Source organism: Cygnus olor, chromosome 9 (assembly GCF_009769625.2).
Source record: "Cygnus olor isolate bCygOlo1 chromosome 9, bCygOlo1.pri.v2, whole genome shotgun sequence".
NCBI lineage: Eukaryota > Metazoa > Chordata > Aves > Anseriformes > Anatidae > Cygnus > Cygnus olor.
In genome coordinates this window covers 10104654-10128896 of record NC_049177.1, presented here as the reverse complement: position 1 = coordinate 10128896, position 24243 = coordinate 10104654, and the positions used below count along the sequence as shown (strand labels likewise).

Genomic DNA, 24243 nt, shown 5'->3' with positions numbered 1-24243 from the left:
CCAGGCACACAGCTCACACACCCAATTTCAACCAAGGGCCTTTTTAATGGAAGTTTGTAGGAACACGCTGTGCTCAGGTTCGTTTTCTCACATGTGAATTGCTTTCCACAGCCTTTCCCAGGTTTGCCCATTCTTTGCCCTCAAACCCCGCACACGGCAGCGGGGCACGCTGTGCCACAGGCACACTCCTCCAGTGGAGCGGAGAGGACACAGTTATTTGGCAAAGCTACGGGTGCTGCCGCAAGCCTGCAGGTCAGCGCAGTTTGGCCCCAGTGCTTGCAGTGCTTCAGCATGCTCGGTTTTGACCCCAGGCTTCCCAGCTTCCCGTCCAGCTGCCCCGCAGCTGCCGCTCTGTTCGGTGAGCGGCGGCACAAGGTCACCTGCTGCTGCAAACCCTCACGTGCCCAGCAAGGCTCAGCACGCACACAGGGCTCTGGGAAGGGCAGCGGCGGGGAAATTCCAGCATCGTCACAGAAAAGCTCCCTGCAGAGCAGGAGCACTACTCTTCCACCAGCGGGGGGGGCGCCAGGTGCAGCTGGAAGGTCTCATTCTGGAAGACGCTGCTGGCGGCGGGGTCACCGTGCGCAACACTGAGCGGCCCGTGCTTTTCACCATGGGTGCGGGACAGTTCTGTCAGGAGAGCTAGCTGCAAGACAAAACCCAGACAGCGCCACCTGAGGCCCCTGAAGCGCTCGCGTAAGGTGCAGAAGGACTCAGAGAGCTCGTGGGGATCATCTCCTGCTGCAGTTAGAGAAACCTTAACGCGCGAAGAAAAAGCTGTGTGCGGTGACCCTACAGAACTCTGCAGCACAACAGTCTTGAGCTGAACAACTTTCCACGTGTCTCTGGGTTATTTTTAAATTACATCATTGAAAAGCAATCCCAGAAAGAGCTCAGAGTGCCAACAACCGCAGCCAGAACAGGCAGGAGGCACAAGGAAAAAGCCAGGGACAGAGGGAGCAGCCCTGCTTGGGCCGAGAAGGGCAGCATGCAGGGGACAGTAGGAGGGGACCCTCTGTGCATAGGAGCCACACGGATTTGAAAAGAACCCGAGAAGTGTCACACCGTGGACTCTTTCAGGCCCAGCCTCAGAGCCAGAGGCATTTCCACTGTTGCGCTGCCAGTGAATTCCCTCAGCTGCCAGAGGCCAGAGGCAGCATGGATGCCTTGTGATGTCGAACAGCCAGCTCTGTGCACGCTAAATTGCCAGAACTAAATGAAACCCAAGAGAAATGCCAAAGCCCACGCTGCCAGTTCTAACATGAGGCCTGGCAACATGCAAAATGCCCCGCACCAATTGAGAATGGAAAGGAAAACGGGTGGTACGTACTCTGGAGGTTCCTCGGTTGAGTCGGCAGAGTTGGTCGAAAGCTTGGATTTGCTGAGGATCTAACACAGACTCTGAACCTGTCTGGTGAAGAGAATGAGAAGGTTACAAAAACAACAAGATGCCAAGTTCACATACGGAAATTTATCCCTGCCCCTGACACTGGGCCCAGAGCAGCCAGTCTGCAGCCCGGTCGGGGAAAAAAGGTCACTTTCCTCTGTCTGTAAGTCACTGCGTGCAGCACTGTGTGACTTTGGAAAGGAAACCTTGTTGTTGAACAAAGGATACTGAGATGCTGTTGTATGCACAATGACTTGGGTGGATGGAGGCTGTAGCTGACTGCAGACAAAGTTACCTTTGGGGGAAGAAAAAAGGAAAGGAAGAGAGGAAGAAAAGGGGATGGGAAGACTCCCCTGCAGCCAGCTGGGAAGAGAAGTAAGGGGTATCCCCGGATGAGCAGCCTCTCCCGAGCTCCCCCAGTCCTCTCTCTCTCTGCGGTCCCCCAGGTCCTGCTCACTCCCAGCCAGCCTGGCAGCACGCTGCCATCAGGCACAGCCCCCGAGCGGGGCTATGACTGGGAATGACAACTGCTCAAATGACTATCATCTGCTAATGGTCTCTCTCCTAAGGTCTGCTTTTCCCCTAGTGGACTAAAAACTAGGAAATGAGGAGAGAAAGGGTGTGGGGAGAGGAGGCGATTCACGCGCCAGTGGCAACCACGTCCCTTGGGAAGCCAGCCACAGCAGCGCGGGTTGCTGTTGTGCAGCTCTGGGGGCTGCTACAGCGCCACGGGTGAGGGTAACAGAGATACAAACACAGGTGCCACAGTCTGCAGCAAATTATTAGGCAGAAAGGGCGGAATGCATACTCGAACTGCTTTAAAAGGCGTTATTTAAATATCCCAGGGAGGGATGGATGACACAGTATCACGGATTCTCGTAAGGTTTGTTCCATTTCACCACATCACGCTGTTTCTATTTTGATTGTTTCAAAAGCATCATCAAGGAACTACGACAGGAGCCAGGGAGAACAGCCTCCCTCATGAGCAGCAATCTGGCATCTGTCGTCTCTGGGGATCTATTTTTAAGGGAACATTCAATATTCATTCTTAAATATTTTCCCTAAAACACATTTCCCAAAGGCTATAAACCCAAAATGCTACAGTCCTACAAGCGACTGCTCACTGAAGTTGAATTTACCTTAACTTTTTGGCCACAGAAGCAGCCCAATTTGAAGACACAGCATGACTTCGAGGAGCGCGGCCAGCTGGGCTGAAGGCTGAACTGGCCCCACAAGGGCAGGTGGAGCTCCGCTGCTCCCCGCAGTCAGGCAGGGCAGCTGCCAGGCGGGCACATCCTGCTCCTCTCTGGCTGCTGTGGCTCCTGCCACCGCGAGGCCCTTCTCCAGGGAGGATTTCTCCTCTGGGGTTGCAGTGCTGCAGCAGCCAGCTGCCTTTATGCTCCTCATGCTCTGTGGCGTGTTTAAGGAGCATGTTCAAAAGCTCTGTGAAGATGACTCCCAGTGCTATGTGCAGAAATAAAGCACACGCTACAGCAACCTGGTGCAGGAACCCTTCTGGCTACTGCACGAGGAAAATCAACCAAAACAAACCGCTTTGAAAGAAAGTTATGATGGACAAAACTCAGCACACAAACGCCGTGGAGAGCACACGACCACCAGTCAGAACAAGGCACTGGCACCAGCCTTGGCTTCCCTGATAGCACAAGTCTCCCTCGCAGCAGCAGCCCGTCAGCCCCTGCAGCACCAGAGTCACGTTGATGCTGGTATCAGGGAAACTCCATCTGGGAATGATTTATTCGGAGCCTTGGTGGGGTTGTTTGCTCCCCCACAGCACCTTTACCTGCCCCTCTCTTCTGGCATCTCCTCCCTCACGTGCCCCCATTCCTACTGAGCTCTGAGCAAAGCCCAGCCCGGGCAGAAGCTCAGCACGCATCCACCTGCCTCTTCGCTAAGTGAATGTCCTGGAGATGCTGCAGAGCTGGAGGGCATGGCAGTGCTTGGGGGGGGATGCGCCCAACCTGCCACACGTTTCCTGAAGCCTGAGTAGGTTTGTTACTCTTGAAGCACTGTACGTTGTACCTTTGAGATGCTCATCAAGTTGTTTGAGAAGAACAACGTCCTGACTACAGCTCGCTCATGCTAGGAGCTTGTGCTCAAACTCATTTCTTCCCCTCCCAAGATATTATTTATATTGTAAATAACTATTTGTAATCACCAGTCAAGGAGCCAAATGTTCATAGTCCCTGCACAGATGGCATAGGCTTTGAACCAGAGAGCCTGTGACTGTTAGGGTCACATATCTGCAGCTGACAGGTTGTACAGGCACTCCCAAGGGACATGCAGGTCATTTTTTATTTTTATTTTTTTCCCAAGAAAGAAGACTATCAACAGAAGAACAAGGAAAAACTGCCCTCCACATTTGCTGTGGCCACAGGCATTCAAGGACAAGTAAAATGCAATATAATTGGCCTCCCCTCTTCTGTTATCTCTCTACCACGCATATGTAACTATCAATCAGGCTGTTCTCCAGGCTGATGAGCTGAAATATTGCAGGCAATTCTCGCTGTTGCCATGGGAACGGCTGCTGTCAGGCCTCTTCCTTTTTTAACCGTGTCACTAAAGGCATGTTTCCATTCAAGAGCTACAGGCAGGCTCTCAGAGTCCAGCATCAGCACTCAGGCATTAGTGGAATCCACTCAGCTCCTTCGCTCACCCCCCAACACAGCCACGGCCTCCGGCACCACCCCGGGGCCAGTCAGCTCATTATGGGCTACATCAGCTCTGAATCACTTCAGCTCCTCCAAGCCATTTCCAGCCAAGCCCTCGCACCGCCTCAGGAAGGTCTCAGACTCAGTGCAGAATCCAAGAGACTCTGTTTATCCCCCTCAGACACTGGGCCAGCAACCCGAAGGGTTCCTTTTTGTTGTACAGAGATCCCACCACTATAATGCTAATCTCTTGTAGCACATTTTGCTTGCACGTATTCCACCCCCCTCTGGAACTCACCACACCACCCTCCTAAGCCTGCAATTATCTTTAATTTAACAGCTACAAAATCCATCATCAGCTCGTGCCTAAGCTAAGCAGATCATGCCACAGTTGTAAGCAGAGGCACCGTTAATAGTCACACCAAGAGAGCCATCTAAGTGCTGCCTCTCGGAGCCACAGCTCCCACAGAAGATATTGCTACATCCATTTGACAGCGTGTCGCTGCACCACATTACCCTGGAGGGCCACCTCGTAACACAGGACAGATGGAGCCAGAAGTCCTGGGGAAGGTTTCGGGATTCCTAGGAATAAAAGCAACACCCGTCTCCCTCATTTAAAGAGCTGAGTCCACAGGCACTGGCCACCAAACCTGCCTTCTGCCAGCCCACCCCTGCGGCGACAGGACGCTAACTTCACCACGCCTCCAGTAAGCAGCCTTACAGAGCAGTACCCGCCTGGAGTTTTGTGTTTTACTTTTGTGGAGTAATGTGGGATGAGCCACTTCACACAAGGCTAAGTAAATCTGCTGCTCTTCCCCAGGTTTAGGACCTGCTGTTCTCGTGGTGCTCCCAGGAACTTGGAACAATCAAATGAAAGGACAGCAAAGCAGGCAGGCTACTGCTCTGCTCCGACCCACAGTCGTTACAGAATTGTTAACAAACTCCAGAAAACCTCAGGCAATTCCTCACAGAACAAAGACATGCCGCTGTGAATCCGTGCCCCTGGTACAGGACAGACGCAGCCCAGGCGATCCCTGTGGAGCGGGGCACCCGGCCCTCAGGAGTGGGGCACCCGGCCGTGCAGGCCACGCCAGGCAGCGCTGCAAGTGAGCAGCATCTTTGCTGGGAGGACGGCCCAGGGCCACCGCGGCAGCGTGAGGTGCCGTTTACGGGCAGCCGGGAGCGTGTCGGCACCCACCTCCGCCAGCACGCGCAGGGCTCCAGCCGTGGGCGCCGCGCCGGTACCTCGGGGCTGGCAGCGCTGCGAGCAGCACCTGCAGGGAACAGAAGCACTGCCTCACCACAGCCCTCCTCTGATCTCCTTGGGAGCAGGACGGGAAGGGCAGGTGTCTCTTGGTTCCAGCTGAACTTAGCTGGACTTCAGGAGTAAAGCTCCCACTCAAGGCAAGGGAGAGGAGAGGCTTATCTGTGCTCTGATGGCCCCACTGCTGCTGCTACGTGAGGTACTGCAGCGACTGAGGAGGGGGGAGGAAGGAGAACTGTCTGTATGGAGTATTCAGAAAGCACACTGGCATCTCTGTTCTCCCTGTGCTAGCCGCTCTGCTCAGCAGCTCACGCTCACGCCAGGCACTGCTGGAATATTCCCAAGGACTTCTGCTGCTGCCTTCAGCCAAAGGAGCAACAACGCTGTTCAGGATTAATTAGATAAACAAAAACCACACATCCTCACTACGAGCGTCCTCACTGGACACCATGGCCCAGCAGACGAAGCATTTATAAATAATGCAGCAGGCTCCAGGGGAAGCATGGCAGCGTGTGGAATAAACATTACATTAAATGTTGCCCAACTACCTGTGCTCAGTCTGATCCCAGTTCGGTGCCCAAGCCCAAGATAACAAAAGCAGCACACGAGACAAATAATTCATTTTCTAAACATGAGTTATGGAGGCTGCTCAACAGTGTTCCACAAGAGCCGGGCACAGAAGACTAAAGAGGTGCAGTGTCCTCTCAGTGGCAAGACTTCAGGGCGAGAAAGGGAAAGGGGGAAGTTCTACCTGGAGTGAGAAGGATTCACTAATGCCTCGTGTCAGGAGCTGGTTGATAACATGACCCCAACCCTCAGTGAAAACCGAGACACCTTTGCTATGTGTCCCCTTTGAAACCCCTGACACCCATGCAGCAACCTGCTGCTGCTGCTGCTGTATAAGAAGGAAGTTCGTCGCATGTTTGAGAATAACTCGGGCTGTGGAAGCTCAGCTGCAGCTGCCCAAGCCTTTCTCTGCCCAGTTCACAGGTACAGCAACAAAATGCGCTGGTTTCGGTGTACAACGTGAAGGAAGGGGGAGGGAGACAGGACAGGGAAACCACAGCTTTCTGCTGAAGGGATTTATGGGGGAGAGATGTTCATCTACCACCTGCACTTCTGAAGGCTGCCCAAGACAGCCAGTGACCCCTTGGCTCCCACACCACCACTGGCCCAGCCATAATTCCCTCTCATAGTGTCCCACCTGGGGACTGCAAAGTGAAACAAAACCTCAGCTCCCGCTTATTTTGCTCCCCTCCTTCAAAGGAACATCAAGGAGAACGGACAGTCTTGTAGGGCCTTCCTGATCCCTTAGCAGTTCCTCATTCCTCAGCCCGGGAGGAGCACAGCCCCCAGGGGAGCAGCAGCCACCCCTGCAGCACCTGCAGCCGCAGAGCAGCGGCCAGCGGGAGCACCGAGCACCACGCTGGCTCTGGACAAGCAGCCTCCGCTAGCAGATGGACAGTCACACCGTTTCTTTCCTGCCTGTGCTCCACGGCAGATCTGCAAAGACAGGCTGGAAGCCTGCAATTTCACACTGCAGACACGCAGCGAGCAGTGCTGGTTCCGCGGGGAGCAGGCACACGACTGTCGAGCGGTGCAGAGCCGCACAGAGCTGCTGGCAGCAGGGACTGGTGCAGCCTGTGGGAACATCGACAGGCTGCAGCAGCCCCGCAGCTGTCACTGTGTTCCTGCGAGCCTGTTTTACAGATCCTCTTAGGTTTGAGATGTTTTATTCAAACACGGGAACTTCCATTGAACCATAGGAATATTTTCTTTGAAACTGAGATTTGAAGTAAAGCAAAGAAGATTACAAACCAAAATTTTGCCACCTTTTCTCTTAGCGAGGACACAGCACTTTGGGAGCAGCCCATTGCTTTGGTCTTTGCGTTAGGCAGTTTGGAAGTAAGCTGTCTGCGCCTGGTGTCAGCCTCTCACAGGTGCCAGAGGGCATGACTTCGGGTCGCAGGCAGAAGAAGGAAACTTCTGCTGCACTACAGATTACTACACATGAAAGGCCAGGGGAAGCAATTACAATTCAGCCAGATTTTCTCTTAAAAAAAAAAAATCCCAACAAAACAAACTACCCAGGGATATGGAAAGTGCAAGAAAACAGTCAATTTTGATTTAGAAGCTGCTAAAGGATGCCTGTGTTCCTGAAATTAGTTGCTTTAAATTTGTATTTTATTTTCGGTTTTAACTTTGCTGCCAGCCCTCTTCTGGCTGCTAATTTAAACCCCTGCACTCAGTTTTCTTCTTATTAAATCATTTTTGCTTCCAATGTATTACAAGAAATCTTAAAACACAGGTGTTCTGCTGATAAGAAGCCAATAGTACTAAGTGCCTCCCCGTCCTTCCTCACACGGACTTTCTAAGCATTGTAGAAGTTGAGAAATCCACCACCAAAATCAACTCCAAGGCTGAGGGATGGGGCTCCCTTAGGAGAACGTGCCATCCTGTCACTGTACGCAGTGCTCATTATCTGCCTGGTGCCATCTGGGGAAAAATTCATGCGTGGATATTTTCAAAGTTAAAAAGTCCTTGGAAAATTCTGGTATTGCTGGAGTCAAGGTAATGACTGATGGTCACCATTACACTGAAAACAGTAAAACTGGCTCTGTCTACTGGTTGACAGAGGTCATGTAACATTTTTCTAGCTCTAAAAAAAGCATTGGTGGAAAAAAGAGTCCTAACCCTCGTTCTTACCCAACAGAAAGCACACAGACATGCTGCCGAGGAACATTTAACATCTCAGGCGAGCGATACAACGTGGTACCAACACCTCCTCAGGTGCTGTCAAACCCCCCCGTGCTGGAAGGAAAGCTGCGCTGCAGAGGGGCGCCGGCAACAGGCTGCAGAGCAGAGCCCAAACGCAGAGTCCAACAAACTGGATTAACTACGGATCACACTCATTGTCTGTCCTGGCGTGACTTCACAGGATTAAACTCCTGAATAAAACATATCTGCCATCTGGACAGCTCTAACAATGGTGCCCTCAGAACTCGCATCATTCTCAGACGTGGAAGCACCAGAGCATTTCAGCTTAGGGTTTCACAGCATTTTCTGCAGAATTCATGGTCCAAGAACCAAGCCTGTGTTCCTCTCCCTGATCCCTACTGCACAGCCTGGCAGAATAAATGGAAAATGCTACCTACCTCACCGTAACAAGGCAAATTAGTTTTGAAGACCAATGACTAAGATACAAAGACTATTTCACTTACGTATTTAGGCAAAGGACTATCTACTGTGCTTCTGCATCAGTTAACTTCAATCACCACAACACAAAAGAAAACCACAGTGAAGGTTTTAAAAGAGATTATGAAAAACAACATACACAAACTTTCATTTTTGGAAAGAGATAAGGTAAGACGGACAAGACAGATGATCGGTTTAGACACAGAAGATTACCCTTGGCAGGACAGCAAGGTTTCAGGGATAACGCAGAAAGCACAAACTTTTGGTATGAAAAATGAAGGGGAAAGAAAGCCCCTTTGGCCTTCTCTCATTATTCCTCCCCTTTGCCGGGGTAAGATGCCTTAAGCCCCTACCAGAGTGAGGCTCCATGTAAATACGCGCCATCACCGGATTCAATAATGATTCCGCACTGGTTTGTGGCACCTCTCCACCTCCCCCAGTTTCAAGGCAGTTGCTACAGAACTCATGCATGCAAAGCAGGGACAGAGAAAATACTGTCTGTTGCGCTGTCATTTCACATATAAATCTCAACAACATCGCAGAATTCAAACTGACAGTCTTTGTTTCAACAGAGCAGAACTGGTACTATGAAACGCACTCCAGATGCTCACTGGCATCTCTCAGTACGAATCTACTCCTAAATCAAGGCCTGCTAAGAAAATAAGTATCTAAAGTGAAGATTTCACTACAGAAGACACCAGAACTAGCTCATACCAGGGGACAGACAGCACTTTCAGGATCTTCAAAGAAACAGCCTACCCATGGCCCCGTACGCAAAATGTCCCAGGACCTTCGGAGCTGGTTCTCTAGGGCGCAGGGAGGCAGGGCTCAAAGCAGCAGGTGTGTCAGTGCAACCTCCCTGGGATGTCCTGGCCATTCTCTGCAGAAACGCCAGATGTGGAAGCAAGCACAGCGTGGCCAGCACAGGTCTCTGGGTCTGCCTGGTGCCAGCTGAGTCAAGAGAAGGCAGAGAAGCCCTTCGCCAGAAAAGGGCAACACTAGAAGGACGAACGAACATTGCTGCAAAGCCAAACTAAATCCTGCCCGCACCTGGGGTCGTGCCGCAGAGCAGTGACGCCTGCTGTCTTGGACCCGGGCTGGGAAGGACCCACGGGAAGACGTGAACATGGCCGGGGGCCCTGCAGGTCTCCCTTTCCCTTCAGTCCCACCACTTGTCCGCTCCTCTCTCCAGCAGCCCGCACCACCCGCCCGGCTGCTGGGGAACCAACCCCACCTTCCCAACAGCCCCGGGCGTTCTGCACAGACCAGTGCCGCGTCAAAACAAGCACGGGGATTATGCTCTGCCGAGCTTAGCTATTCCCATGCGTAATTCTCCGCTTAAAAGAACCTCCGCTTAAATTAATTTCAGTTTGCACGAGACCCAGCCCCGCAGCGCCGGCCTGCCTGCATCCAGGCAGCTCTCCTCGCCGTCTGCTGTCGGCCTCGGTGCAGCCGGGCCGTACGCGCATCCCCTGCGCCTTCCCGGCATTTCCCCAGAACAAGTCTGCTCTGTACCTCACACTGTTCCCCGCCAGCTGAATCGTTACCTCACAGGGTTAATTAACGCTACAGAGCAGCAATTGTTAAGCAAACAAACTTCCCGGAGAAGCTAGAGATTTCAGTCTCGCCAAGTCTAAATATATTCAGCTTTTTAAAGATGTGACTGCACAACAGTTTAATCACATGCAAGCGCTACAGTTAAATATTATAATTTAAATATATGATGAACATCGCAAACTTGGAGAGGATCTGGGCCATCAGGAGGAGAAGGCGGGGGGCTGGAAACAGTGCTAGTGCTCTGACGAGCCCGAGCCAAGCTGCGCTGGGCCGGCTGCGTGGAGCAGGAAGGATGCGTTTCCCTGCCAAGAGCACATGACAGACAGCAGGGAAGCATCCAGCACTCAGGTAACCTGGCGCGGATGCTTTCTAGTTAGCATTAGATGATCTCTGCTGTAACCCTTTTTCTTCCCCATCCAGTCCCTCTCCACATGGCTCCCTTTAAGCCCTGAGCCCCCAGCCAGTCCCTCACTTCTGCAAACGGATCAGTTTAAGGGCAGCATCACCTCCTCCCTGCCCTCATCGCCCCCGTGTCATCCGGAACATTTTCTGCTTCTGCTCCCAGGTGTGTCTAGGCCCATATTAACAGGGAGACACAGGGCTCTCTGACCAGCTCATGAGAAGCCCAGCAATAATCAAGTTATGAGGCAGTGCTATGAAACACCAGGCACTTTAATGACTGACGTGGTTTTAGTACTTAATTTTGTCTTCAGCTTTTCAAGCTAAGTCTGGTCTGGCACACCTGCTTGGCACGCATTAGTCTGGAGCAAAAGTTTAGGGGGTAAAATACAGAGCTGCTGATTCTGCCCAACTTTAGAGCCAGTATCTGTATTTCATTGCTAACGGGATGGATACACAAAACGCCAACCATTTGTACGCAGACTGGATCACAGTCGATTTACAATCTCTACTGGGAAAGCTTTTCTTTCTGTCACTGTTTTAGAAACTAACACAATCTGACTGCAAAGATTGCACTGTGCTCCCTGCACTCCTCAGAGACTACTTTTCCCCTAAGTCTCCCTTCAAACAGGAAGCTTCTTCTTTTTGTTAATACAGAAGCTGATGGAAGTTGACTAATGCTGTTAGCTATCTTTTGATCAGAATTGATTTGGCAGAAATTGAAATAATCAGCTAGAAGAAAACTGAAGTAGTACTATAAAAACGTACTCTAAGATTGAATTACTCTGCTTTCAGAAGCAGAAACACATTGCTTTGCATGCCATTTGGATGGTGACAAGTGTCCAACGTACCTTGAGGCATTTAGCAACAAACCTTCATCAGTGACCCTGTCTGGAACATGGGACAGCAGAGTTCAGCTCCACCCCCGTGCGGGATTTCTCAAAGGCATCCCAACAAGCTACCTGCTATTTTTGCTCACAGTCCACAGTACCGTGCCAGGGAAAACACAGCAGCATGCACATTGAGACCGAGTGTCTGTTTGAAGTAGGGATGGTGAAACTTCTTGCACACACATATTGACAGTAAATATAAACTAATTATCCGTTCTCTTGCCTAAATACAGCTGCAGCAGTCTTGTTTACATGCAAGCTTCTTTAAACATTGTGCTAGCATTTTACTAGTCAAATCAATGCCAGATCTCTTACCCAGAGCCAGGCTAGGAAGGTAGAACAGAGGTTCTACGGTCCAACCACGAGGAATGCACCAGCTTTTACTACAAGTTTGACATAAAACACAGCTAAATATGGTTTGAAAGGAACTGTCCCTATTGGCCCATCTCAGGCTCTCACAAACAAGACAAAGCAGTGGATGCATCTGTCAGGTAATCAGCTGCATACATCCAGCTTCCCTTCATGCTGGCTAGTGGTTCCCAGACCTTCTGGATGGACGCATTATCTTTTCTTGCACAGCTCCGTATACCCACACCAAAACAAAATGACATCCATAAATGTGACTAGCTAACTGCAGATACTGTCTGACACTGATCGTAGGCTTGTCTGGAAGCAGAGTACAACATGAAAACAAAGCACTGAAGTCTAGAAGTTAACTTGGAAAGAAAACGCTTTACAAGCCTTACCTGCGCCAAGGATGTCACACTTCCTTTTTTCAGCTCTGAGAAGTTCTCACTCAGTTTTCCTCCCTTGTTGCTTGAATTGCATTTATAGCACATCCACTGCATCAGGCCTTTGGTTACTACCCCACACTCTTTACTCAGCAGACACAGAGAATGGTACAAGTGGCCACAGCTGTAAAGGCAGGAGAAAACTTCTGTTAAAGCAGGGTAATGCAGCCTATCAGCACTACAGTTTGGAGAGGAAATCTCTGGTCAATGGAAAACAAGTCTGTTTGGCTGCATATACACCAGCAGTGTGTACACTCCCTTCATACCTCCATGCTCTCCTGCAGGATTTCTAGCCTTGCAAAAGTACCAGCAGATGTGCATTTGCCGATGCAGTTACAGATCACTATACTAAAGGAATAATGATCCTGTTTTACAGCCACTTGGCCACAGACAGGAACATTAGAGGTGCCAGAGCACATCATCAGGGCTGCAATAAATCCGAGATGTACAAATATAGGCAAATAAAACCACAATGCTGCAATTATTTCTGGGACAACAGGTATCCACTGGGCCCCAAGACTTCCCCAGCACAAAGCACTATATTTGGCACAGAACAGCAGTAGGTCAGCTGGCAGCAAAACAGTGCCCCTAGTTTTACTTGCTGCATCTAGTTTTCAGACCATTTATGTTTTATGAAGCTCTGCAAAGAGTTTCTGCTCTGTTTTACAGCATTGCTCAGTAGGGGCACACAGGTGGTTAAGGGTATCAGCTAGGACTGTGCTGTCCATGTACATCAGAGAAATCACCTTCTGCTAGCACATGCTTTGCCAGGAGAGCTGACATGAATTGACAGCTTACCGAACTGCTCTCACAAAACTGTGAGGGAATTTTTTTTCAGCTAAGACAAAGCTGGCTACATGCAAAGAAGTCTGGCTGTGATCAGTTTGACTGGCCAGCCCATTCACAGTGCAAGCGAACAGGAGATACACACCCACAGGAATACATACCACTACTTAGAGAAGACCAGTAGCTTTTTTTTTTTTTTTTTTTTTCAATTTTAAACTACTAACATGAACACATCTGTGAATCTATCCTCTTAACTTTACCTGAAAACAATGATTTCATCAGCAGTTTCTTGCCTTCTTTTGTACTGCTGTAAACAAATGCAGCAGTAATCCTGCTTTGGGGTAAGCCCTCTAGTGACAGAAGCTCTTAGGTTACACAAGGACCAGTGGAGATCATGGTTTAAAAGATTTGTAGTTGTCTCTAGAAGGGTCTGTGTGGAAGACAATATGCAGAATAACTAAGTCATTTTGTCATCTTCACAGCGCAGAAAATCCACACCGTTCAGTTCTTCATAACAAGCAGCTTATCAGATTGCTAAGAACAAACCCAACCACACAAAATTGCTTATTTTACATTTTGTAGCTGCTGTCTTCAAAATACTTATCTTTTTACCACAAGTTAATGCCGACGATACCTTTTCACTCCTAAATAGGCAGATAAGTGCTTTATTGATTTTTGTCTGAGAGCATTAAAAGAGATGTGGGAGAGCAAGCTCATCTTGTCATCTTCTGTACCAGACTTCTTTTCCTCTCTACCTGGTAAGTTACTGCATATAACCCCCTATTTTATTAGAAACATACAGATAAAAATCAAAGTCCAATGCACTATCACAATTAAAATACGAAAGAACACTGAATCTCTCTCATCTGCTAACTCTTCCCAACTGAGATCTTCATTTCTAAGAACCAAAAGCAAAACACCCCTAGTTTTTAGTGGCCAGTGCTTCCTGAAGCAACAACAAAACAGGTATCAGGGATAGGTGCTTTGATCTGTGACTTATTTATGCCCTGTAATAGCAACTCACAAAAGGCTTCAGAGGTTGTATCGGTGGTTCCTTAGAAAGACAAAAATCAAAGGCAGTGGGCTGGTCCATATAACGAATACACAGCCTTTACGAGACAACTGCTAGCAACAACAGATCAGAGAGCCTGTGCCGCTCAGAGCAGACCTTCCTCAAAAACTCAGAGAATCTCTCTTAGCTTTACTGTAGAGGACTGAAAGTAATTTCCCATTTTATTTTTAAATTGGATGATGCTGCATGGAGGCCTGAGCAGTAGCTAAGATGGTAGCGCTTTATGGTAAAAAGAACAAGAGACAGTGAGTTTGGAGGAAGACTACGCATTCTGTTTCAGGAAAAAATGACCTTTATAAAACGTAGAAGGTTGGAGACTCTCTGGGATTTAAGACTGAACAGAGAAATGCAGGACTGAGACAGGTAAAATGTAATAGGGTGACAAAGGAAGTGCAGCATTACCACTGGGAAATGGCAAAACAGACTAATTTAAAAGGCATATATTTAAAATCACGTTAAAAAAACAAACCATAATGGTTGTGCCTTTGAATCCCTAACTGCAGGATAAGTTGGAAAAAAAAGGTGTTCATGGTTCCAGTACATTTAACAAATCTCCACTACAGAGGTGTTCACATCATCACGTACCTGTCAGTCCCTTCACTTGTAATCTGTTTGCAAGCTACACAAACTCATTCCCCTTCCCCAGATCACATAACTATAGATCACTTGCGTGTCCATTTACTTTGCTTGCAGAAATAGCAAATCAGAGAGCAAAGCAGGCTAGACACTAAAAAGAATCCCTGTATTTAGGGGCGGACAGAACAGAAATGCATGCAACTTACTTGTTCATAGTTAAAAGTGTCCAACATTCCCAGGACAAGTCCTTGAATTTCTCCAAGTTTCCCTTTTCCATAAACTGGATCCTGTGTGAAGAAACGAGAAGCTACAGCTGAATCACAGAACATGGTAATTTATTATTGCCAGCCCCCCCCCCTTTCTTTCTTCCCTCCAGGTTGCCATCGCACACAGAAGTTACGACTCCAGATTTAAAGACACCGCACACACACAAGGAAGGCACAGTAACCATACGTATCGATGCGAAAACTGGTGACTAGCAAAACCAAGTAGATGGCATCATCAATACTGATTACAGTACTTGGGTCAAAAGACTTCAGATGTGACCTTGGAAACTTCTGGAGGTGCAAGAGCTGACTAGAGAATGCATTCGAGGAATATGAGAGGAAACAACAAGCAGCACCCTGCAGCAAGAGCAGAGGTACCGATTCCACCCGTGGTGCCACCTGGGGCTGGTTCCACGTGCCCTGAGCAGCTCTACTTCCATTTCCCTGTAGCACAAGAGAAGGGCTGGGCTACGAGTCACTGCCCTGGCACAGCTCAGCCAGCTTCCTTACGCCTGCTCCAAACCAAAGCTCTCCTCCTCCCCAGCCACCTCTGAGGCATCACTCAGCACAGGACAGGAATCCTGGCCTAGGGTGCACCTCCCATTCTGGGGCGAGCTTTGTGTCTTTAACATAAATGGGAAGCAAAGAAGGGCAGAGAGGGTGGTTGCAGGGTCTGCTACCGGCTCCCGCAGCGCTGTGATCCACACGGTGCTGCCCAGCTTCAGTTCTGCCTCTGTGGCTGGACAGCCTGATCCACAAGAGAGCAAAGCTGTGCCCTTCCCCATCCCAAGCTGGCACACACCTGCCTATAATCAGAACAAGTCGACCAGGAATGCTTCAAAAGAGGATCAGGGTACTTTGTACAGCATGCTAATTCCAGAGACCGGCAGTCATTCAATTGGACTTGGAAAAAATACGTTGCACTGCTGGGAGACAGTGAAAGGCAAACAGGAGGAAGGCTGCTGAAAGCCGAGAAGCAGCTGACTGGTGGAATGGGCAAAAGTAGAGATGGACTGGCAAGATGTGATGGCAAGTAACACCGAGGTAGAAAAGTGATGGAGGCACGGTGTAAACAGAGACAGAAGGGCCTAGATAAACAAATTCTGGATTAGATGAATGAGGATGAGATGAATGAGGAAAAGCAGGAGCAAGACTGATTCCACGCTGGGACTGAGAGCAAGAGAGAGGAGAATCAAGAGCAGAAAAGCAAGTTGGCAAAGAAGAGACACGTAGCATGGAAGTTAGACTGCAAGACACCCAGAGAGAACACCAAAATAGGGACAGAAAGTCAGGCAGGCAATTCTGGACAACAGCTTTCACAGGAAATGTGATGGGGAGAAATGCCAACATGCAAGCCTAAATAAAACCAGCACCGAGTAGTATCACTCGAGTCCACTCAAGGCTGTAGATTTGGGATACACAGAAGAGCCTGACAAGCTGCAAAGGCTACTTTTTTTGCTAGGTGAACAGTACGGCCTCAAACAACATTAAGCTTTCTTTCTGCATGTATAATTTAAAAGCAACAACATAGAAAGTACACTACACTGAGTCACCGTATGAATTATAGAGAGCAACAGAGAAGGCAGGACTCCCAACCCAGCATGTATGTACAGAGTATGTTCTTTCTGTATTCACCTGATACTTTTCTGAAGAACTCAAGTACATGGCCAAGGAAAGCCAAACAGGTAACCCAAACTGTACAGAGGCAACCATTTACACAGAGCAAATAAGACTTGCCAAGCTGCAAGCTGCCACTTTCAGTGCAGCTTGTTTCTTTTCTTTATAGAGGTACAGGAGGAGGAAGAGGAAACATGAACATGAGACGAATCAAAGAGCCACCTTCAGAGTTGCAGAGGAAGGATGTGAGTCTGATGGCCACCTTTCAAATGCTCAGTTTTTCCTCAAGTCAGGCTTGATAGTCTCCAAAAAATCAGCAGATAGGAAGAGAATTGGCTTTCCTCTACAGAGGAGCCATGTGGTCTAGCAAAACCTTACAGCCTGGTAGTCAAGTGCAAGCAGCCCATGCACATTTCCTGCTGGCAGCCATTAAAGAGAGTGCTGCACAGTCCTAGGCTGCAGCTGTTTACCTGCCTTGAGAATGAAATCCAGATCTGTAAGTCCACATTCCCAGCAAGTTATAAAGCTTTCTTCCAATTTGCTGCTTTCAGCCCTCACGAAATTTACAGCCACAAGAGCCTGATGGGATCAATTACTTTCATAGAGGAATATGATTCATTAATTCCACCTTGTAAAATTTGTCTCTGGGATTTATACATGCTCTGAATGCACTGTATGGGGTGGCCCATTACTAGAAGTGAGTTGTGCCAAGTCAGGAAGAGAACACAGCTACTTTCCCCAGGCTGGTTGTTTCCTCAGGGACATGGAACACTCGACACCGTAAGCCAAAGCCAAACTCACTGCCCAGCATGGCTACACGAACACACACCTCGGGAAAAGTCAGCCAGTATTGGTATGCAAACCAGAGATGCTCATGCAGCCTCTGAGCCAGTTCTGTCTCCTCCATTTCCCCTTTTTCCTGGGACCAGGAAACAGAAATTTCTTTGCTGACAGCACTCGCAGAACTGTGCTAATGCACTATGAACTCAGAAAATGCATTCATGTGCAGCTGAAGCTTCATCTGATTTGCAAGGGGACAGAGCAACTCTTGTATGTAAAATTAATCCAGACACCTCCAGGGCTGGAAAGAAAAGGACAGGCAGGACCCTAAGCAGGTATGGGGAAAAAAAATTAAAGAAAAAGGCTTTTTGAATCTTTCTGCTTCCATGCTAACAGATTTTAGAGATTCCTTCCTTCCTTCCTTCCCTCCCCAGTATCGGGTTCCTACAGGTAGGATGTAAATTTCTGGTTTCTCTAGTTCTCTATTTTGTAGGATGCAACAGCTGGATCTACTTACAAAACGTTTATGAAGGATTAGAGCTCTGTAAGGGAATTAACACTCAACCTTTCAGCCCTCATCAGACAGCGTTCACATCTGTAATGACATGGAATTTTTTCATAATGCTCAAGAGAATTCCTCTAGTATCACCCCTAACGTGGTTATTTCAGACTGTTTAATAAATAACGTTTTTGTTAAGGATGAGCAAGAACATAAATATATTAATCTTTATTTCATATGACTTCAATAGTATAAAGTTGAGTCAATGAACTTTCACAGACAGATGCCACGAATCTACCAATTTTCTGTGAAAGCTGTGGAGTCTGGTCCCAGCTCACTGCAAGGTGCCCTTTAGTGCAGCATTTTGCTTGCAAAGTTAACATTTGCATAAGGTATAATCTCTAGGCAGTTAAGCACAGAAGAGGAAGAAAAACAGTCCACTAAAACTGGAATAATCTAATTCCTTTTCAGAAAAGGGAAGATAATCTACCTCAGTTTACTGATGTGATCCACCTTACAAAAACACATTAATTCCTGGGCAGCTGTTCTGTCTTCCACACCAGCAGATCCAGCACATCTATGCTCCACCACAAAAACCTGACCTCTGCTGCAACAGCTTTTGAGGGTGTTTTCAGACTTCAAGCACCCCTTGTACTTCTGGATTTCACAGAAATATCTTGAGAAAGAGGGCCCAGAAGAGCTAGATTAAGCATTCACTTAAGATCACAGTTAAGGTGGCACATCGGTAATGCTTTCAACAAGCTACACACTGCTCAGAGCTACGGCAGCGCTGTTTGGCACCCAGGTTTAGAATTTCACGTGGCTTCAAGAGCCACTACTCAGCTTTGCAAAAGGAATATCCAACCTAGGGCTAACAAGAAAGAGACAACCTCTAGTTCATAAAGCTGTTCTGGGGAAGCACCATGTATGCATGCCGTGCTGTTAACCTTCCCTGCAGCGCACTTAAATGGCATTCCCAAGCAATCCAAGGAAGCAGATGACAGATCACACTATGCAGGGAGGCAAAAAAAATCCAGTGCTAACTGTCTAACACAGGGGAAGTCCTGTTCCTGATCCCTAAAAACCCCAACGAGTGCTCAAAACCCCTGAATATCTAAGCTGAGCACGAAAGACATGGCCACGCTATAAGACACACTCATCACTGTTCACATCATCTTCCCAGCTGAGTTCAAAGCACCTTTCTTCCAAGGGCCAAGTTGTGCGCTGAAATAAAACCTAAAGGAAAACTCCCACAGGCATCCACTGCAAGCCCTGAAGCAACAGTTCAGTAAAACACAGCTACAACACTATGGAAAGAGGGACATGGTTTAGTGGGTAGTAAGGGGATGGTTGGACCAGATGATCTTGGAGATCTTTTCCAACCTTAGTGATTCTGATTCTATGAAAGTGACCTACAGCAATGTTGGCCTCTCAGTCTCATAAAATCCCATTTAGAGATCTGTAACAGAAATAAAGGTTGGTATGAATGTCATGTGAATGGAAATGCATGTTTTTAAGCACAAGAACAAAAGGTTTGAATGAATGGTCTGCCTTGGTAACAAAAGACACTTTCCAGCTGCAAAGCTGAAGGTGTTAGGCCAAGCTCAGAAGGCTGCAGACCTGTGCAGAGCCCAGCACAGACGTTATCAGGAGACCCTACATCCTAACACGAGGAGAATGACAAGTTTGCAGGTTATCACACACCTGTAGCAGACTACAGATGTATCTTCAAAGCCTATATTGAAAACCAGAGAAATCATGACGTGCAGCAATCCAGACCACAATTTACAAAAGCTTAAGTGAGATTCTGAGGTAAAAATCCACCTTATAACAGCCAGCAACTTCTAAAGGATTTTATTAGGCTGCCCAATAATAAGCAGTCATCAACAGAGGAGCCCCAGAGGTGCAGTGAGGTGACAGCTGACACCTTCTGTGCTGCCCACAAATGAGCATGGTCTGACTACCCATTCCCATACACTTAGGTATATGCAAATACGTGAGTGAATAAAATCTATGAAAGAACAAGCACAAAGAGGCAAAATCAACTTAGAGATCTAATAAATCAGTACCATGTTCTCTTCCACAGGATCTTATACTGAGGTTTATAACACTATTTTCCCTACACTTGCTTTTGAGCTACAAGGTACTAATTACTAACTACTGCTTTGTGAAGTTATACTAATATTTGTTACCAGGAATTCAGTTCCTCTCCCAGAATGTGTTTATAAGTCGTCATCTCTCCCCACGTTTTGTTGCAGCTGCACAGAAATGTTTGCCTCTTAAATCTCTGTTTTGTCAGACTGAATTCGTAAGGCTAACCAGGGAAATGGAATGAACAGGAGCAATCTTCCCCCTACCTCCAAAACCAGTCAACAGATTTGCACATGCTACGCTAAATAAGGCCTTGGACATTTCTGTCCATAGTAGCAGTACTTCTCATGATGCACCTTAGGCAATAGTGCCATCATACCAACCGTTTCACTGTACAACTGAAGTACATTTCACTCTTCTGTTGCCCCCAGGACATGAATTCCAGCCTCTAGCAGACAGTTTTATTTCTGCTTAAGAAGAGAGACTCTGAGAACAAAAAAGGGCATGAAATATTTGAAGACCTGGAAACAAGAGTTTCCAAGTCTTCCCAAGGGGGATCAGGACCCTCCTCCGCACTGCAATACCTCCCAGATGTGCCGTCTTCACAGTGGTCACTGGTTTGCCCCTGCCCGCCTTCTGGCAATACCCAAAACAAACCAGGAAAGCCCCCTGCCAACCTCCCCACTTACTCATTCACAGCTTTTGTACCACTTCCTGCCTACGTTAAAGATCAAGCAAAGCTCAACAGGAAACCATAACTAACGCTGCTGTTAAAATGGAATGAAATGTTACTGAAGAGGCATTAAGTTTGCTTGACACTTTCTACCCTGATAAAACTATTTTATTTGATCACCCTTTCTATCCACTCATTTATATCTTTCAATGTCTTTAATTATGACTTTTTCCAAAACCTGAGATTGTGCATAATATTAAAATCAAACTAATAGGCTGCTACAGGTATGCATTCACCTCATGAAGCCTGTCCCCCTTTTCCACTTTTCCTTCCATCTGGACCAGAAAGTGAAGAGTAATTCAGCACCTTCTCAACCTTTCAAATGTTCCACCACACAATTCAGACAATTTCCCTAATTCATCTTCTGCATTTCTCAAGGTTTGCTATTAAATCCCTACCTCGTCTTTTGTCTATTTTACAATTTAACAAATCAAATCTGCTTGTAATCATTCAACCCAAGACACATATTTGATATCAGCTCTTTTGCAAAACGTTTGCTGCTCACTTAAAAAAAAAATCTCAAATTGTACACCGTAACATCAACCAAAATGGCCCAGTCTTGACATCTCTCTACAAATTTTAACGTTCCCATAACTGTCCGCTCTAGCACTTCATCTAAATGACTGTCAACATATTTAGTTCCAAGTTTTAAGAACTTCACAGTGGCTTTACCTCTGTAGCAGTGCCCAGACCTGCTGGAAAGCAGCTCTGCAAAAAAGGACCTAGGAGTCCTGGTGGACAACAAGTTAAGCGTGAGCCAGCAGTGTGTCCCTGTGGCCAAGAAGACCAGGGGTATCCTGGGGTGCATTAGAAGAGTGTTGCCAGCAGGTCGAGGGAGGTGATCCTGTCCCTCTCCTCAGCCCTGGTGAGGCCTCACCTGGAGTACTGTGCCCAGTTCTGGGCTCCCCAGTACAGGAGGGACATGGAACTACCGCAGAGAGTCTAGTGGAGAGCTAGAAAGATGATCAGGGGACTGGAGCATCTCTCTTATGAAGAAAGGCTGAAAGAGCTGGGCCTCTTTAGACTGGAGAAGAGAAGGCTGAGAGGGAATCGTATCAACGTACAGAAAGATCTTAAGGGAGGGTGTCAAGAGGATGGGGCCAGCCTATTTTCAGTGGTGTCCAGTAACAGGATAAGAGGCAACGGGTACATACTGAAACACAGGAAGTTCCATCTGAATACGATGGGACTTTTCTGTGAGGAGGACAGAGCGCAGGAACAAGGTTGCCCAGAGAGGTTGTGGAATCTCCTTCTCCAGAGATATTCTAAACCTGCCCGGACGTGATCCTGTGCAATGTGCTGCAGATGACCCTGCTTGAGCAGGGAGGTTCGACTAGACCATCTCCAGAATCCCTTCCAACCTTAACCACTCTGTGACTCCATAGTTGCTGGTTTCCCTTCAAAGTAATTCCAGCTTCTGAGATACCATTTTATTTGGTTTGCAGAAACTACCTGGTTTCACAAAGATGTGTGTGTTCCCATGTCTCCTCAGACTGCCAAGTTCTCCAGGTCATTCTATCAAGTTTTCCAACGTACTTCTTGCCAGCTGAACTTTTACAGAAATACTCTGAACCAGGCAATCAGCCAATCTGACATTTAATGACCTAAAAATTGTTACATCAGGAATGTGTTCAGCTGCTCCCAATAACTGAATAGCATAGCTTGGTAAAAGTTTGTGCACTCTTTTCTTCTTTTCAGAAACTCACCTGCAGAATTCTCTGTAGGATTGAGGGAAGAGCGATAAATGCAGCCATGTTGTTCAGCACTTGCATTGTCAAACTCTTCAAGGCTGAAATATCAAGCATAAAAACCACCAACATTCATTAGGATTCAAGGAGGGGCATCTTTCAGATTAAGAGTTTTATTTCAGTTCGTGTTTTCTAGTATGAAAACCATTTTCACCACTTTTGTGCACGTTTTCTACTAAGCACATGCAGCTTTTTGCATCAGAAAGTATACATAAAAAAAATGTTATCACAATGCCTCTCCTCCCCTCCTACTTCCTACCTACAGTAAATTTTCACACCTTGAGACTTTCTTTGTAACATTGTCATTCACTTTTCTTACTGCTAACAGAAGTCAACCTGCATCCCTAGTTCATGTTATAATCCCAATGACTCCAGGATTTCCTAGCATTAACCTTTGCATGAAATGTCTTTTGCCCCTCCCTCGATCCCCAATTCCCTAAAGTAAGAGCCAATAACGGATACATGCAGACACCAGCAATTCAGCTTCTTTGTGGGGATAATTAGATAGCTAGAGCAGTTTGGGAGATACGCACATTAAGAATGAAAACAAAACCAGTTCTGTGGGATCCAAGTGTATTACATTCTCACCATTTCTGATATCACTTCAGATAATCTCTATTCTGCAGGCATCAGCTCTCGAAATGGATAATCAAGAGGGCATTCTAAATTTAGAGGAAAAGATGAGTTGAGGGAAGAGGGGTGATTTTTATTTTTGGCTTATCAATCTATCCCCATGAATCCAGATATAGCTAATAGTCACTGGAAGGGAAGAAATAGAGGGAGACCAGACAGGATGATAACCATCATATTTTCTTGTAACATGTTGTGATCCTTAACCATGCATGATTACAATCACTGCGAAGTACAGTGCTGTAATCAAGCAAAGGAATTATTCTGTCCCAAAATCCTAGTTTCTAAGTCGCTTTCAAGAGTACTACTTTAGATGTGCTAATGACACCCACAACTGATTCAGGGGGGTGGAACTGGAGTAGAAAATTTACCGTATTTTCTACTAGTTTTAAATACAATAGACAGATGAAGAGATACCGTAACAAAAAGGCTAGGTAGGGAAGATGACAGTGTTATGTCAGAAGTTTCCAAAGTTTACAAACTCAATTACAGCCTAGAAAGCCTTCATACATACTGTGCACATTTTTTATTTTTTTTTCCTCCATAGAGACTATCTCAATGGAACCAGCTGATCAGAAGAGGCTATGGTAGGGTTCCTCTTCCACTCAAAGCTAAAAACAAAAACTACCTGACAGCTGCAGTCTACCCAACTGAGCTCCAAGCCGAGCTCAGTTCTACAGCCACTGCAATTCAGATCTACTGCGAGAGCAGGGAATTTAGGAATTGAGTAATGAAACTGATTTTCTTCTATTCAATCAGTAGAGGACAAAAGACAGCACACAGGCTTTGATTAATGTTTGGGGTCACAAAAGAATCAAAATACTTACATTCAGCATACCGATACTGTGAAGAACCAGACAGTTTCTGTGGGGACATCATAGCCTCCAGTAGGGGAAACCAGAGTGCCTAAAATAATTGAATGCAAGGAAAAAAACAGTAAGAACATAGCAAAACTAAAAATGAGGTGTGACCAGTATCAAAGTCCACTTCTGAAGGCTCACTTGCACATTCTGAAAAACAAAAATACATTCTTATGTTTTCACTGCAGTGGAATAGAACTGAAATATATTAAAGTAATCAGAAAGTACTTGTGGATCTGCTTTCAGTCTAGATTGCTCGTATCTTAGAGCAAGATACTGTTTGATTGGATCTGAGCACAGAAAAGACCTTTGGCTCCTGTTGTTCCTTCTTCTTTCTCACTGTTTATTTCCTAATATTTTGACAACATAAGAAATCTACTTCATTCACAGTCCCCAACTACAACTACATGCAAGATGCAAAGTCTCTGACGTA

At 47.1% G+C, this 24243-nt stretch overlaps 1 protein-coding gene across 6 annotated transcripts in view; it reads right to left on the bottom strand.

Annotated features, from left to right (window-relative positions):
• Positions 1–25: 25 nt before the first annotated feature.
• VPS8 (VPS8 subunit of CORVET complex) overlaps positions 26–24243 on the bottom strand; it is an 84475-nt gene continuing 60257 nt past the window's right edge. For all 6 annotated transcript variants that reach the window (XM_040567149.1, XM_040567150.1, XM_040567153.1 and 3 more), the window contains 7 exons: positions 23778–23856; positions 22279–22361; positions 14793–14873; positions 13199–13368; positions 12108–12276; positions 1331–1411; positions 26–646 (listed from right to left, as the gene is read on the bottom strand). In XM_040567149.1, the coding sequence (XP_040423083.1) occupies positions 500–646; positions 1331–1411; positions 12108–12276; positions 13199–13368; positions 14793–14873; positions 22279–22361; positions 23778–23856 (810 nt within the window). In that variant the 3' untranslated portion in view covers positions 26–499. The remainder of the gene's footprint in view (positions 647–1330; positions 1412–12107; positions 12277–13198; positions 13369–14792; positions 14874–22278; positions 22362–23777; positions 23857–24243) is intronic.